Source organism: Mya arenaria, chromosome 7 (genome assembly GCF_026914265.1).
Source record: "Mya arenaria isolate MELC-2E11 chromosome 7, ASM2691426v1".
Classification (NCBI taxonomy): Eukaryota; Metazoa; Mollusca; class Bivalvia; order Myida; family Myidae; genus Mya; species Mya arenaria.
Window position 1 is genome coordinate 43,356,171 of NC_069128.1, and position 16,052 is coordinate 43,372,222.

The following is a 16,052-nucleotide window of genomic DNA, read 5'->3' on the forward strand; positions in this document are numbered from 1 at the left end:
GTTTTGCTATGTCACACTTTGATTGCTATAAAAAGGCCCCACCCCCCTCAGGGGTATTGGTGAGTTCAAACTGTTGTTGGTGGTGCACATGATTTTAACACCTCCTGTTCATGACTTGGGTTTCAAACCATTTTCACACCGGCAGTTTTGCGATGTCACACTTTGATTGCTATTAGAAGCCATGAATTTCATTTGATATGGTGGGGTCAAGTGCACTTTGTTGTGGATATTACACCTAGAATACATTGCCACTGATTGATTGATCAAGACCATCCTTTGATTTTTATTTAAAGCACCAACTACTATTTGGGGTTGGATAAATACTAAGTAAATATAGTAACTAGTTGCTGGATATGTGCAATAAGATTTTTTTTGTTGGGAAATTGACACTCATACAGTAGATATGGTGGAAAAGTATATCCACTTTCACATCCTAGGTCTTGCATTGTGGAGTACATAGCATATCTCCCTTTCACACTTTCCATTTTTGCATGCTGGAGAAGCATTTCCAAATTTTACACCTTCCATTTTGCATTCCTGAGTGACATATCCCATTTTCACACCTTTCATTTTGCATGCTGGAGAAGCATTTCCCATTTTCACACCTTCCATTATGCATGCTGGAGAAGCATTTCCCATTTTCACACCTTCCGTTTTGCATGCTGGAGAAGCATTTCCCATTTTTACACCTTCCATTATGCATGCTGGAGAAGCATTTCACATTTTCACACCTTTCATTTTGCATGCTGGAGAAGCATTTCCCATTTTCACACCTTCCATTATGCATGCTGGAGAAGCATTTCACATTTTCACACCTTTCATTTTGCATGCTGGAGAAGCATTTCCCATTTTCACACCTTCCGTTTTGCATGCTGGAGAAGCATATCCCATTTTCACACCTTCTAATTTCCATGCTGGAGAAGCATATCCCATTGTCACACTTATGATTTTGCTTCATCACACTCTTTGATAAATATAGTCTTCATTTAACATTTCTTAGATAATATTCTGCTGGTATTCAATATCCATTTATATGTTTCTTTCTAGATGCTTTAGAACAATCTTTACAGACAATATGTGTTTTAGCCTAGTGAGTAGTTTAACCAAACAGTTCACAGACACATGCACAAATCAAAAAGCTAACATTCCCAATGAATGATTTCAGATCGGCACCGTGGAGAACCCTACAGAGCACGCCCTCCATCACTACCCGCCCATGGACGAGTACTTCAATGATGGGTACCACTCTGATGTTGTGGTGAGTACTGACTACTGACATATGGATGATGTTTCATAAATAGCCCACATATAACATAATGGGTTGACTTATGATGTTAGTAGATCAAAATTGCAACTATTGGACAAATATCGTAGCTCATTCAGATTGACTTAGATTTATTACAATTCTTACCTAACTCTTCGCATTATTATTTCTGCACGTGGCGTTGAGGTGGTGAACATGGTTGTATAAGTGCCTGCCAGGTGTCTCACGCCCTAGGCACGGGGTAGAGCCCTGCTGTGGAAATACATTATGTATTCTCATCACTTTTCATACAAAACTCCAGGGTCTACCTAGAAATAGAAATAGGGCAGGATTTTATGAGCTATAATTTACGGTCATAATCCAGCTACGTGTAGTATAAGATGTAACAGATATTAAAGTATTCTCTCATTCCAGAACTTTGTGCCTCATGTGAGCACGGACATCCATGTTGTGGACTTTGGCAACTGTCAGAACCTGAGAGTGATTGAGGACCGGGTTATAAATGTGACAAACCACACAAAGGGCAAGATCACTATACAGTGGGGAGCAGGTACTATTGGATTAAATTTTAAATAATAATAATATAAATAGTAATTATATAGATAACAGTCATCAAACTTAAGACTTTTGGATGAACAAGTCTGAATTCTAATACTATTGCTTGGCATCAAATTTTTTAACAAGCCCTGCTATATAAAATTCAGAATTTGAGCAAACCCCATGGACATTTTACCAGTGCAGGGCTTATGAGCTTGTGTTAATTTCGATCACTGAGATTATGTTACATTACAGTGTTTTTCATGAACATGTTTATAAAGAGTTCCAACTTCGTTCACATTCACTGATTACACAATGTTTTACATAGAAAAATTAAATTTGATGATGACCTTACACTGTGGTTGGTTTGCCGTTGAATGTTATGAGCTACTAGTGCACATCAATACATTTATACAAGGTGACACAAGTACAGAATCGAGTCAAAACAGAAATTTATAACTTCAAAACTGCGCTGAAAATTATAATCCAAGTTATTAATATTATCAACAGTCAAGATTAAGTGCAATAAATGTTCAAGACATGATTGTATTGTGTGTTTTCAGGTTCAGAGAAGACCTTTTCAGTGACCCCGGAAGTAATTGACATCCCGCCACTGAAATCCTGTGCCTTCCAAGTGAAATTTAGACCAGTAAGTTATATGGTTATTTTCATTCACGTTCTTAATGGCGGTGTATGAAAAAAAAAATCACTGCACCTGTCATTGTATAACTTATAAAGTTATCATAGCTAACGCATCGAATGACCAAATTTTGTTAACTGGAGTTGTTATAGTTGTACAGTTTTATGCAAGCTCTTTTATTCTCTAGATATTATATTCCTAACCTTAAATGTTTTCAGAAGAAATGGTAAAAAAGAATATCATTAGAAAAAAAAAATATAAGTGTTAATGTGTAAGTCACTGCCATTGAATTTTACCTCAAGTAAACCATTGATTTGCTATTTCAGAATGCCCCCAACCAGTTCTTTGGAGCTGAGCTCGAGTGTTATGCATATTACAAGAGCCTGCGGGACTACAAACTTGTAGAAGACAGCACCCATTCCCCACCCTGGTGTCTAACACTCAACTGTACTGGTAAGACCTTGGCATCTGTAGCTCCTCTGTTTTATCAATGATAAAAATCAAGGGATTGTCAGAATCCTGTGTTTTAATGGCTTTGTTGTTGGTAATGACTTAAAAAAAATTCACATGAACTTTGTACTCGATTTATTACTTCCCATGATTAGCAAACGAAGTCCGCTCTTCTTTAAATTCTTCAATTCTTTAGCCTTGCCCAAATCAACTACGAAAAAAATACAACTATAGCATTGGTTACGCTTGGGTTTCTAGTGTTTCTGTAGGAAACAACAAATGTATATATGCACAGTACCAGTAACAATGTCTATTTTCATAATAAGCTAGTCAAACAACTGTGTCTGAAATAATTTCTTAGTTCTAGTTTTGTCTACTGTGAATGATGATGATCATCATCTATGAAAAATGTACAAACATTTATGTACACTTGGGTTTCTCGTTATTCTCTAGGTAACAATATAAGTATGGGTATGTCTTTGCCTTAAAAATCCTTTCGACAAATCTTGTTAAATATAGTCTCATTTTCGTCATATCTCTTCCAGGTCACACATTCATGCCAAACAACGAGACATTCCTGCCGCGATACACTCTGGACTCCGCTCAGCTCGTGTTTCCCGCGGTGAACACCAAGGAGTCGACCTATCGCACACTGTTGATGACCAACAACGGCACCACACCCATACTTTTTGATCTGCAGAAAGACCCATCAAGGTACTTAAAACATGAAATGATCAAATATTCTATCATTCTGACGTAATTATTGAAATTACTAAAAAATATAAAATACACTTAGGAAAAATAAAATGTCACTTATCATGCAGAAGCAGATTTAAATTGTTTGAACAATAGATGCACAGCTGAAGAAGAATGTTTTAATCGTGATGAATAATGATTTAAAATGTCAATAAAAGGAATGATTGCATCATTTTGTCCGGCATTATATTGTCTGTTTATACGGTATAAACACAGAAAGGCTTCCTAGTAAATATGTAGAAATGTAATTGGGCAGCCTGATCATTGATCAGTGTGATCTTTCTTCAAATATAATATCAATCAATCTTACACACTCATGTATTTCTGTTCTAATTTCAGCACATATACTGTGAAGCCGGCCAAAGCATTGTTGAAGGGCGGCCAGCAGATTTTTGTGGTCAAGTTTCTGCCCAAGGAAGTGAAGACCTACAAACACAAACTCAAGATGAGGCTTAACGACAACACTAAATATGATAAGGTATATGGGACATTTTGACTAGAAAAGTCCACAATTTAATACAACTATCTATCGCATGGTATAAGACATGTTTGGTGTTAGTTTAGTCTGCATATGTTTAAAGGGACAGGACACCAAATTGTTCCAAAATGGACAAATACAGTATTTCCTTAAAACAGGATTAGAATTATCAATACAAAGTAGAATGAGACTGATAATACATCATTTTACATGATTGAAAGAATATTTCGTCACTGTCTCAGCTGAGTTTACCCATTTAAGAATAGGGCATAATGTTTTCCCAGATTATAGTCACTGTGTATATATTTAGATACATACAGATGCTATTTTTAAATTTCCTGGGATTTATGTGGTAGACAAACCCAGTAAATTTCAAATTGCAAAAATATGCAAAATCAGGGAAAGATACATGTGTAATAAGCAATGTGATACATAAGTAGGATTGAATGCAGTGTGCACAACAATATAATGTTTATGTAAGTTTTGGTCAAAATTTTTTTTCTCGCAAAGCAGCAATGGTATCATCTGGTGTCTCATCCCTTTAATAACAGACATGTTTTATTACAGTTTGATCCCATTTAATGTTGCAAAGAAACAAAGGGAAGTTAAATGGTAGTTCAATAGTATGTGGTGTGGATATGTTTTATCTAACATTTAAAATAGGAGATGAATTCTGCTCAAACTTTTGAAAATTGAAATTTTGACAACTATTTACACCATTCACAGGAGTTGCAATTGGTGGGTTCGGCGGAGGCCCCGCAAGTATTGTTAGACACACAGGGTGAAATGTTCTTTAAGCCAACCTGCATTGGAACCTCATCCAAACGGACTTATGCCATCAAGAATGTCTCTAGAATTCCATTGAGGTATGCATTTTGCGAATTCTTGATAGGCATATAAATATTTTGCAAGTAAATTATTTTGTTTATTATGGCAAAACCTTTTGTACTTACCAGGTAATGCATCAGTTACGAAATAGAACTGTAGGATGTAGTTGGACTCCTTAAAGGGACACTCGTTTTTAAGATCAATACATATCTGGCCCCAATTTCTCGAAACTTCTTAAGCTTAACAGGCTTAAGTCGCTTATTTCAATTAGCCAAAATACATACTGAAAATGAATTTTGATAAATGAAAATTGATTTATTCTGATAATCATACAGATTATTCCTACATAATTTCTAAAAATTCTTTAAGAAGTGAATAGAACACATTTCATAGAACAACAAAAATAGTAAGATTAGCTTAATCCTGTTATAAAGGACTTAAGAAGTTTCGAGGAATTGGGGCCAGGTACATAGGTATAACAAACATAAACTTTGAGTGATAAACCTTAAATTACTAACCCTTTACTCAATAATGCATTTATGGAAAATATTTATTACTGATTACTTGATTGGAACCAGGTATTTAATAGCTGAAAACACACAAATATTAAATGACTAGTGGCTCCTAAAATTTACAGTGGTAAGCTATCATCACATTAGGTAGAAGTACAGTAACTATATTTTCTGCACCTTTCTTTCAAATTAAACACGGTATCCTTCATAACAACCATTGTTTTCAATATTTATTCATCATTTTTGCTAAATTAAAACAATTGTATTAATTGTGGGAGTAAGCATGCATATTTAAAATAATCTGTGTGATTCTGAGTTTGTATGATGGTATATGTGTCAACTGCCCACTTCACAAGGTCACAGGTTCAATGCTGGGCAGTGTGCCATCTTGACTGTGTAAGTTGATGCTAAGTACTGTTATCTACTGAACAAACTGAAGCCTGATTGCTCTCTGAAAGTTTGAACTTGACTGTGGAATAAATTCTTTAATTACGGCTGTTTAAATCTGTGTATACTAAGTTGTCATTTATTTTTCAGGTTTGAGTGGAAACTACGGTTTGCCGACAAAAACCTGTTGTCTGTCACCCCTGAATCTGGCATTATACAACCAAATGAAAGCCTGGTATTTAGAACTAATGGATTAACTGTATTAACATTACACCGTCCTCTGCTGCCGAAGAGTAAAAAATATATGAGAATTTAAAGATAAAACAATACATGCTGAAATATAAAACCATTTATTACAAAACATGAACATTAAAATGCCCTTCATCTAAAACATATTTATGGGGAAAATATTGTGTTTCAAAGATCAAAACAAACTACAGAAATACGTTTTTGGTTTACGAAACGAGTCTATGACAAAAAAAGTGTAATATTGTCTGTATTTTTTTCAGTCCCAAATATGGTCGTTTATCCCCAAACAAGAGCAGAAGTATCTTATGAAGCCAGCTCTGGTTGTATGGGGTCAGGGATTCAGCTCTACTTCATCTGGGGGCAAGAAGAAACAGTTTGATGTGCGGGCCATAGGGGAAGGATCTATTGGTGATATCAAGGTACAAGATACAAGAAGATACAAGAATCTTTATTTAAAGTAGAGTATATGTTTACAACAAAATATTAGCTCAATGAGCTATATTCCGACGCGATAAGGTATACTTCGTTGACATTCTTATTAAACTGTGGTCATCTTTCACAAAGAAATATAACATTAAAAAAACTTCTCGAAGTCCTTTCTTAACAATTTTCCATATAAGTCAAGTTATCAAGTGCTTCTGTTTTCCACATTGTCAGATCTATTTGACTGGTGTATTTGTCATCCGGGTCAAGATTGCAGTTTACCGGTAGTTGAAAAAATCACATATGAATCACACCATTTTGTAATCATTGTAACTTTATTAATCCAAATAAAGCCTTAACAGTGAGGTCACAATTATTGAATGGTGTGTTTTCTCCTTGGCAATATGTACAATACAAAGGGAAATAGCTCTGTATTTCTGAAAACACCATTCAATATGATTTCAATGTTAAGGCTTTATTTCAATAATTAAAACCTTAACATTGAAATCATATTAATTAGTGATTTCTCCTTCATATTAATGAGTGATTTCTCCTTGGCAATTAATAAAACTGTACAATACAAAGGGAAATAACTTTGTATATCTCCTCCCTACAGGCTGAAGAGAGTTACCTAGACTTTGGAGACGTTATTGTTGGAAGCACAGGCTCCAAGCACATCACACTGTTCAACAACAGCTCATGTAGCCTTCACTACAGGCTGTCTATTGACCAAACACTGGATGGACCCTACCCAGAGGAGATGACGAGAACAGATGACATAGGTACGGTTTTGAGGGACTTGACATAATTTTGGGCTTTAATGTCGAGTTTTACGAATGCTTATTTCAATAGCTGACAACTGATAGTTTTAAATTTTGTTCCTGTTTTGAAAGATGTTTCATACGTAACTTACCAGTCGCCAGTTTTCAATCAAACAATCAGTTCACTAATAATGAATTATATTTTGTAAATAAATAAAAGCACATGGTTGCATTGCCCAAGGGATTAATTGAACAACCCCTGCCAAATAATCTTGGCATGTTTCAGTAATTGCTTTAGCGACTGGTCAATTATAAAGAAGTTAGGGTGATACATATAACTCAGAACCAAGATAATAGTGACTTCATAACTGTACATGTCTCATTTTAACAATTTCAGAGCAGGAATAATAATAATACATCTTGAAAGCTTTAAACACTTGCAGCTGCAAGACAATCAACACCGCAGTTTGGCGCCATGTGTATGCCAATATAAATGTATCTTTCATCCCAAAATTTTTTGAGCATCCTTTTTTTTCTTCTTTATTTGTAATTAATTTTGTAAACACAGTTACCATATACATGCAAGTATGTTCAATATGTTCATACACACAATTGTGTCATATCACAGTCTAAATAAAATAAGGTATGAAGATAATTTGTAAATCAAGACTATCATATTTTGTATGGTGAAAAAGTGCTCTTCTTTACCTACCAGGTTTAAAGCTTGATTAAAAGGAATGTGTGATACCACTAAGATCTCCGCAGATAATTTTGGCCATGGTCAAACTTATATGTAGACTTACCTACCAATTTGCTATCTATCATAAAGACATTAGTATAAATATCTGTAAAATGTTCCTCCGCCCTTTCAGGTCTTGAGCTGGACCAGATGGAAGGTGTGATACCAGCAAGGTCACGCCAAGTCATCTCCGCCATGGTCAGACCCATACGTAGACTTACCTACCAGTTTGCTATTTCATACCAGCTTATTACTCCTGAAGGTGAGTGTCTTAATATTTTTATGATATGACGTGAATATGAATGTAAAATGAAAATACATGTATTTATTTATTTTATATATGTTACTCAATTTCACTCTTGTAAACATTAATATTGCATAAATGATGTATGATTTGACTTCATCAATGAATTCCAGATGAGAAAAAAAGAAAAATGAATCCAGAGTGCATTTTAACATCGTTAATTCAATTTCAGCGGGACTCAGATATAAATTTTGGATTAACGATATTTCGGATAAATAAGTTTTAAATTCGGATAAACGGTGTTTGAAATAAAGGTGTTTAAATATATTAAATAAGTATTTCTATTAACTCATATTCTTCAGATGAGTCAAATGCCTCCCGTCAAGAGCCCCAGCATCTATGTCATGTTTTGACGACTGGAGTTTTCCCAACTATGTCTGTCACGGATGCCAGATGTTTTGGAAGCTCTGTTGGTATCAGCAAGAAACAGCTGTGGGCCCTCTTTTCCCTGGACAAGTATGTGTCACAAAATTTCATGAATCATATCTATTTTTCATTTGCTTTACAAAAATAAAAGTGAATAATTGTGCAATTTCAAATTGGGATAAAATTCAGCAAACTTTATCCTCATAACTCAACTACAAAGAAAATTACAAAGAAATGAAGATTTGCAGTTTTGCAACTTGAGTCTGAACTGAGACTTAAGACTCCTCGTATCATGGCTTCAGACTACACAAACAATCTTGGACTTAAACTTAATAACAGCTTAACTACATATATTTTACGTTCAATTTCAGCTTCAATGTCTGCTTGGACTCTGACCCGTCAGCCCGTGAGTTGATGTACAGTGTACAGACGCGACACAGCCACAAACGTAGACCACCGGTCTACACGCGAGCCATCATGGACTTTAACTTCAGCGCTGCACCTCTAGGTAGTGAGGCTTGCTTCGTCAACCTCATGTTTGAGAATACTGGAACTGTGGCAACTGAATGGTAAGAATTTGTTGAAAGAAAACTCTCTGTTGAGATTTGGTTTCCTTCCAAATTGAATGCAGAAGTGTATAGTTCTATATTAGTGATGTTCCGATGTTCAATTTTAATTGAAAATTGATTGGTTTGGTCTGAAATTGGCGTAAATCACATGTACTTTGTCAAAATTGATTATCAATTCCACTGGCCAGTTGTTATTCTTCTATCCTCTTGTTATTTGTGTTTGGTTAATTGCCACCAATTTTCGTCTTTGATTTCGTTTATATATTCGGAAGTGTTCAGTTGTTATAGTTAACAATATGGCTGAAAGCAACAACAACATTAAATTAGCCAGGATACCAACATAACTGTGATTTTAATAAATGAAAAATAGTTTATTGTGATAATCATAAAGATATTTCAATATTTAAGTAAAAAAACTCCTATAGAAGTAAATAGTACATAAATCATAGAAAAACGAAAATAGTACCTTTTAATAGCTTAATCCTGTTATAACAGAATTAAGAAGTTTTGAGAAATCAGGGCCAGGCGATATGCAATTTTTTTTGGTGTTGTGTTATATCAGTTTGTATATTGTGCTATTTCAGGTCATTCCTGTTCCCATCAGACCTTCACATGGAGCTGGAATACTGGGCTGAGACCGGGGAGTTTGATGAGGATGAACTACATGAGGTAACGTTAGAGTACCTTTGTGTTATTCTTTGTTTAATATTAAAAGCTTTTATACAGGCCTGCCTGCACCCCTTAGCTTCATAATTGCCTAATGACCCTAGTTGAAATGATGTGTTTTGGGGTGTATACATTTTACGGGGGAAAAAAAACAACAGTCAAGAACAAACTTTTTTATGCACTCTTCAGTTGTAAAGCTTTTTTAAGTGAAATCTCAAGACGATTTTAGATTGATTGCCTTGTGAAATCGAAATACAACACTCCTGATCAAAACGCAGTTATGAGAACTCTATTATTTTATTTGTAACAGGTTTGAATAACGAAATAGACAAATCATTTCATAATAAATGTCAATTTGATTACATACTATTTTGTTATATGACGTCTTTTTTCATATCTCGCAGTAATACTTGTTATGACGTGACTTCAACAGACTGTTACAAGGCAATATTTAGAAATGAATTACCGATAAATAATATGCAATTATTATTTGGTGTGGATTTCTGATGGATATATAATACATATGATATACCGGTATGTTCTCTGATGAAAACTATAACCAATGTAGGTTTCAAAGGGATCAAAAGACAACAGCAGATCATATAGATTATGTTCTTTTAAGAAATACAAAATTATAATACTGGTAGTTTAAAATGAAGTTTTCATGATAAATTTATTTTCTACAGATGAAGGTGATGGACAATAACCTGTTCACAATCGAACCAAAGAAGGGTCGCTTGGAGCCCGGAGAGTGTGGGAACGTGACCTTCAGCTACAAACACTCAATAGCTGGCACTGATAGACTGCCGGTGCTGCTGAAGCTGGCTAGAGGGAGGGAAATATTACTAAACTTCATTGGAGTGACAGTGGACGCAGACAGGCGATACATCCACTTCCCGTCCAGTAAACACATGTTTACCCCTGTGCCTGTGGGAGAGAAGATCAGCCCTAAACAGGTGATGTCAGATGCAAACACAACAAGAGAGATAGGCACTTTATTCAAAACAGTTACCTTCATCAATGTCCATATTATAACAAAGGGGGAGAGCTCTCATGAAATCACATGTTTTAGGGGGAGAACTCTCATGAAAACACATGTCCTAAACAGGTGATTTTAGATGCAAACACCACTTTTGGATAAACACTTTATTTAAGACATTCAACCATCACCCATGACCAAATTATTACAAAGGGGGAGAACTCTTATTAAAACTCATGTTTACCCCTGTACCAATTTTGATTGGTGCTACCAAAAAAGGACAGGGTGCAGCACCCTTCCATAACTCTTTAGCTGAAACCTTAAGTGTAGGCTTTGAACATCTGTCTTATCCCAAGCTTTTCAATTATTCATACTAAACTCCATGTCTATTGGGAAAAGCTATACATAATAGCCCTAAATACATGTAGGTGGTAGTGTGTCTGCACTTTTGATGTCAAATTTCATGTGAGAAATTTAACTTCTGAGGTAAATAGGTGAATATAAATACATTTTAATTGAAGGTCTGAAAAAATGAGAGTTAAAAATCTATCTTTTAAACTAGTTAATTCAACCAATTATTTGAAAAATTGTATTGTTATCATGAGATGTTTTATGGAGTTGCTGATATATAGCTATAACAATACTTGATGCCAATACTATATGAATAACAATTGCATACAATCATCATAACTTTTATTTATTCCCTTCTAGGTGTATGAGCTTTATAACGGAGGAGCAGTGCCCGTCCAGTACCAGTTTGACTTGACTTCCCTTGACCTGATACGCCAGGAGAACTTTGACCAGCCCATCTTTGAGTGCATCAATCCCAGCGGGGAAATCCCTCCAGGGAGGACTCTAAATATTGAATGGAGGTTTTCTCCGATTGAGGCAAAAACGTACATGGTAAGTCATATGAATTAATCTTTGGCAGAAAGTATGACCAACTTTAATCACAGTGAGGAAATCCCTCAAGAGAGGGCATTCAATATTGAATGGAGGTTTTCTCTGTTTGCAAGTCATATGAATTACCGGTAGTCTTTTGGCAGATAATTTTGACCAGCCTCATTCGGAGTGGGGAAAATCCTTAACGTTAAATGGATATTTCTCCGATTGAAGCAAAAACACATATGGTCAGAGGGTTATAATGAAATTGAATTTTTTTCTTGCCCCTCTCTCAGGGCCTCAACTAGCGGTATTTATAAGACCATTAACAATTCTGGCCTTGATGAATAAAGTCAATTTTCTTTTTAGCCCAGCAAAAATAATAAATATATGAAAAATATAGCCTTACTACATGTACATTTTTACCTGCCTATGTATGAAAAAAAAAACTATTTAAAAGTATTACTGAAAAAACTCATGTTTGTTTTGTTTCCCAGGTTGATGTTCCAATTCATGTCCACAACGGTGACACTGCAATCGTCACATTCACCGGCGTGGGCTATGACAAGAGGATCATGGGAGATACGATGCCGATGACGGACCAACAGGATCTGACAGGAGTGCCGGGAGTTCAGAGTGTCCCAGTCCCAGGACAGGTCAGTTTTATATTCAATTAATAAGATAGTTAAAGCTTTAAGGTAGTTTACAACCAGTGTGAACAGTTTATGGACACAGCGTCTGATAATCGAGCAACAGAACCTGACTTGCATTACCATCTTGTATTTATAAATCATTAGCCCTTTCCCCTTTTTTTTTTGGCAATTCAACTAAGTTTATTTATTTCGTTAATTAAACTAAAGGTCCATGTAATAATTCCAAATTAAATTCAGAATGATTATTTTCTTTTTTTAAACTTTTGTTTATTTCTCCTATGTTTAGTGGAAGAGTGAACGACGTTGTTTTTTGTAAGTGTGTGCATGCAACTGTGTGTCCATCTGGATTGAACCTTAGCTTGGCTGTATCATTACCATGCATTGTAGGATTCCAGAAAAACTTGTCATGAAGGTTTACTATGATGAGAAGAAGTGGCATAGGTTTCACATATTGTTCAACTCCATGTTATTCTGTGTTCCAATTGCATGAAAGAGCATTATGTCTGTGTCATAGGCTCTTTCAACGGGCTCGAATGTCGCCATTGTCTCAAGTATGTTTTGACTGTATATTACAGCTTGCATTCCTATCCCAAGAGAGAATCTCATTCGGCAACTTACCGCTGTTCTGTCGGGGACGCCGGATGGTGTTTGTTTCGAACAGGTCCAAGACCCGCCCTGTCACATTTGAATGGCATGTCACCTGTCCATCAGACAGCCAGGTAGGTGGAGCCTAATATTACACTATGTAAAATGTGGTGTTTGTTTAAATATACAGGTACTCATTACATTCATGTTTAGTGGAAAAAAATAATGATTTAGTTTGAAACGAATATGAAATCCATACTGGTGCCCAATATTTTTGGGCATATGATCTTAAATAATTCCATATTTTGGCCCTCAAATCCGTTATGAGTCCATTATGTGTTTTGTTTTGAAATCATTGTTTGTAGTGGCCTGCAAGCAAAAATAATAAAACTCTGGCAATCCTCCCCAAATTTATTCAGATGGTGTGTTTGTAACCTTTATGATTTCTTTTCAGTTCCTGTCCATTGGTCCAGTGCGTGGCTATCTGAACCCTGGGGAGTCTAAGATGTGTCGGGTCAACTTTATAGCCACAGGTCAACCCTCGTTCTATGACCTTGACCTTGTGTGTGAGGTAAGAATGTTTGTGTGAAGTTTGATTACTTTCTTATTAGTAATTAAAGGAAGATACACAAATAATTGAACTTTCGATTTTCAAAGATGAGCTAGGTTAATTTGATTGCCACTGGACAAACTTTGTTATATAACTTTGGAAAAAATTAATGTAGACAAAAGTTAGCATTTCCTTTCTTTGTACAATGGGTTACATTTATTAGACAAGACTAAATGATTCTATTTTGTTTATTTGTCACTTAACTCTACAGTCCAATAATAATACTCGGATTTTACTCTTAAATTAAAGTTAAATCTAACTTGTTTATTGAATATGGCTTGGGATGAAATAAAATGAGTGCTATCCCAGACTAGCGGAATGCAAAGAGACGGATAAAAAAATAGTGTGTTTATTGTTTTGCTGTTGGCAATGTTACATTAACTTAATATTTAATCTATAACAGGTGACTGATCAGGTAGAATTCAATCAATACAAGGACAGGCTCACAGAGTGGGAAGCTGAGAGGATGAGACAGAAGTACGAGTTCACCATCACGGAAGAAGATCTGGATGCTGATAAGCGCATCGGCAGTCCTGAGGTCACTGTAAGTGATTCATTATTTGATTGTCTGTATTTCAAAAAGAAGAAATGTTGGGGAATTGTGATAGCCCTTTAGGGGCGTCATTGCAAATACTTAATCTTAGCCATACCTGCAGTCAAACCAGTTAGCTCAAACTTGCTTGGCTCGAATTCCTCATTGACTCAAACAAGATGATAATGAAGGGAAGCATGCATGCTTGGTACAAATTTTCTGAGGCTCGAGGTCCCTGGGAGAACAAGCCAATAGGTTACACTGTAATAAACATTCAATGTATTCTCATGAATCTTGGTACAAATGTTGGCAGAGATGTTACTCACATGTGTAGTAAGGCCACTGACTCTGGCTTTCATACTTATTGAGTTATGTCCCTTAAGTAGTCAATTTTGATTTAAAAAAAACAAGAACAACAGGCTAGTGATGGTATCTCTTGCAGTTCTCTTGTCTAATTACAACACAAGACTCGAGGGTTATATTCACAAATGTCATGAGTCTAAAAATCTTAGGAAATTGAATGCTTAGATGCCTTCTGTAGTTATGCAAATCATCATTTAACATCAGTTTAGCTTAAATCTTAAGCTAATGTCAATGTACTGTAATAGTCTTGTGACATTAATATTGGCCAAAATCGACAGAAACTTATGGATATCAGCTTGCATTACTGGTACTGTTGTTTTTTAATTTATGCTAAAACATTATTTACTTTAAAGCTCAAGAAAACTGCTTTTAGAAAATGTTCTTAATATACTTGGTTTTATTTGTGATAGTCCTTTGCTTAACTTCTTTAATGTTGCATACAGGAGCGTCCACCATCTAGACCTAAGACAATGGACGAGGATCTGAGGGCCAGTGAATCCGACTTTGTCAAGTATAGGGTGAGTTAGATTTGTTTTTTATGACAATCCCTCAATAAAAACATTTACAATTTGCTTGGCCATCCTTTACCTACATTTTTAGCTGAAGGGTATATTTATAAATTGTGGTCTAACTGAATAGGAATTTCCTATTACTGCAGCTGTTTATTGTAATATAGTTTATTCAGTTCTTTGTCATCCACTCTGAACAGATTGTTAAGTTTTGAACTTCACATCCAGCTTAGGTTCAATTGGTGTAATGAAATGCCAGATTATGCTCTGTGCAACTGGCAGGAATCAAACCTTCAACCCCTCGCCCTGTAGGAAAGTATCACGTCACTATGAAAGCTAGCTCAATAACAAGACAAAATAAATGCCACTATATACACAATGGCCCAAATGTTTAGAACCTTTGTTAAAGTTAACAACATGATTAACGACATCATTGATAACTTTTAAACGTGAAATATTTGAAGATGAGCTTGATATTTAAATATAAAAAGTACAGCTAAACCACTTGTCTAAAGTCTTGTTTAAAATACAGTAGATCTCACGAGTATCCATTAAACTTCCAGAGTATTAACGTTTAGAAAGTTAACAATGATAACGTTAACAACCGTATTTACTTTAACAAAGTACTGAACAATTGGTCCAATGTTTCATTGACTCATTATGATTATATAAACTCCCTCCCACAGACACTGCCACCAATCAGCAAGCTCTCCCCTGATGAAGAAAAACAACAATGTGAGCGTCGTCGAAGAAATGAGGATATTCTCTGGGAGAAACCAGAGCCCCCGACCCCATTCCTGCTTCATCTCGGGCTTACAGCTCGCACCCATGACATCAGAGCATTCCAGATCAACTTTCCTGATGAATACAAGAAGTTCTATGTTGATAGGTGTGTACAATAGACCTTGTTTTGTCTTAATTTCGTCTACATCTTAAGCATTCAGTACTTACACGTTACTAAAAGTGTGACCAATATTATAACTTTAGTGTCAAACAGTTGAATTTTTCTA

At 35.5% G+C, this 16,052-nt stretch overlaps 1 protein-coding gene across 3 annotated transcripts in view; it reads left to right on the forward strand.

Moving 5' to 3' along the window:
- The window catches only part of LOC128241544 (cilia- and flagella-associated protein 65-like), a 29,385-nt gene that overhangs the window by 8,962 nt on the left and 4,371 nt on the right, over positions 1-16,052 (forward strand). For all 3 annotated transcript variants that reach the window (XM_052958543.1, XM_052958544.1, XM_052958545.1), the window contains 22 exons: positions 1,166-1,258; positions 1,679-1,814; positions 2,365-2,450; positions 2,768-2,894; positions 3,437-3,605; positions 3,987-4,125; positions 4,852-4,991; positions 6,003-6,087; positions 6,362-6,520; positions 7,141-7,306; positions 8,158-8,286; positions 8,631-8,784; positions 9,066-9,263; positions 9,848-9,932; positions 10,616-10,885; positions 11,620-11,811; positions 12,288-12,446; positions 13,019-13,162; positions 13,483-13,599; positions 14,042-14,182; positions 14,977-15,051; positions 15,729-15,931. In XM_052958543.1, the coding sequence (XP_052814503.1) occupies positions 1,166-1,258; positions 1,679-1,814; positions 2,365-2,450; positions 2,768-2,894; positions 3,437-3,605; positions 3,987-4,125; positions 4,852-4,991; positions 6,003-6,087; positions 6,362-6,520; positions 7,141-7,306; positions 8,158-8,286; positions 8,631-8,784; positions 9,066-9,263; positions 9,848-9,932; positions 10,616-10,885; positions 11,620-11,811; positions 12,288-12,446; positions 13,019-13,162; positions 13,483-13,599; positions 14,042-14,182; positions 14,977-15,051; positions 15,729-15,931 (3,167 nt within the window). The remainder of the gene's footprint in view (positions 1-1,165; positions 1,259-1,678; positions 1,815-2,364; positions 2,451-2,767; positions 2,895-3,436; positions 3,606-3,986; positions 4,126-4,851; positions 4,992-6,002; positions 6,088-6,361; positions 6,521-7,140; positions 7,307-8,157; positions 8,287-8,630; positions 8,785-9,065; positions 9,264-9,847; positions 9,933-10,615; positions 10,886-11,619; positions 11,812-12,287; positions 12,447-13,018; positions 13,163-13,482; positions 13,600-14,041; positions 14,183-14,976; positions 15,052-15,728; positions 15,932-16,052) is intronic.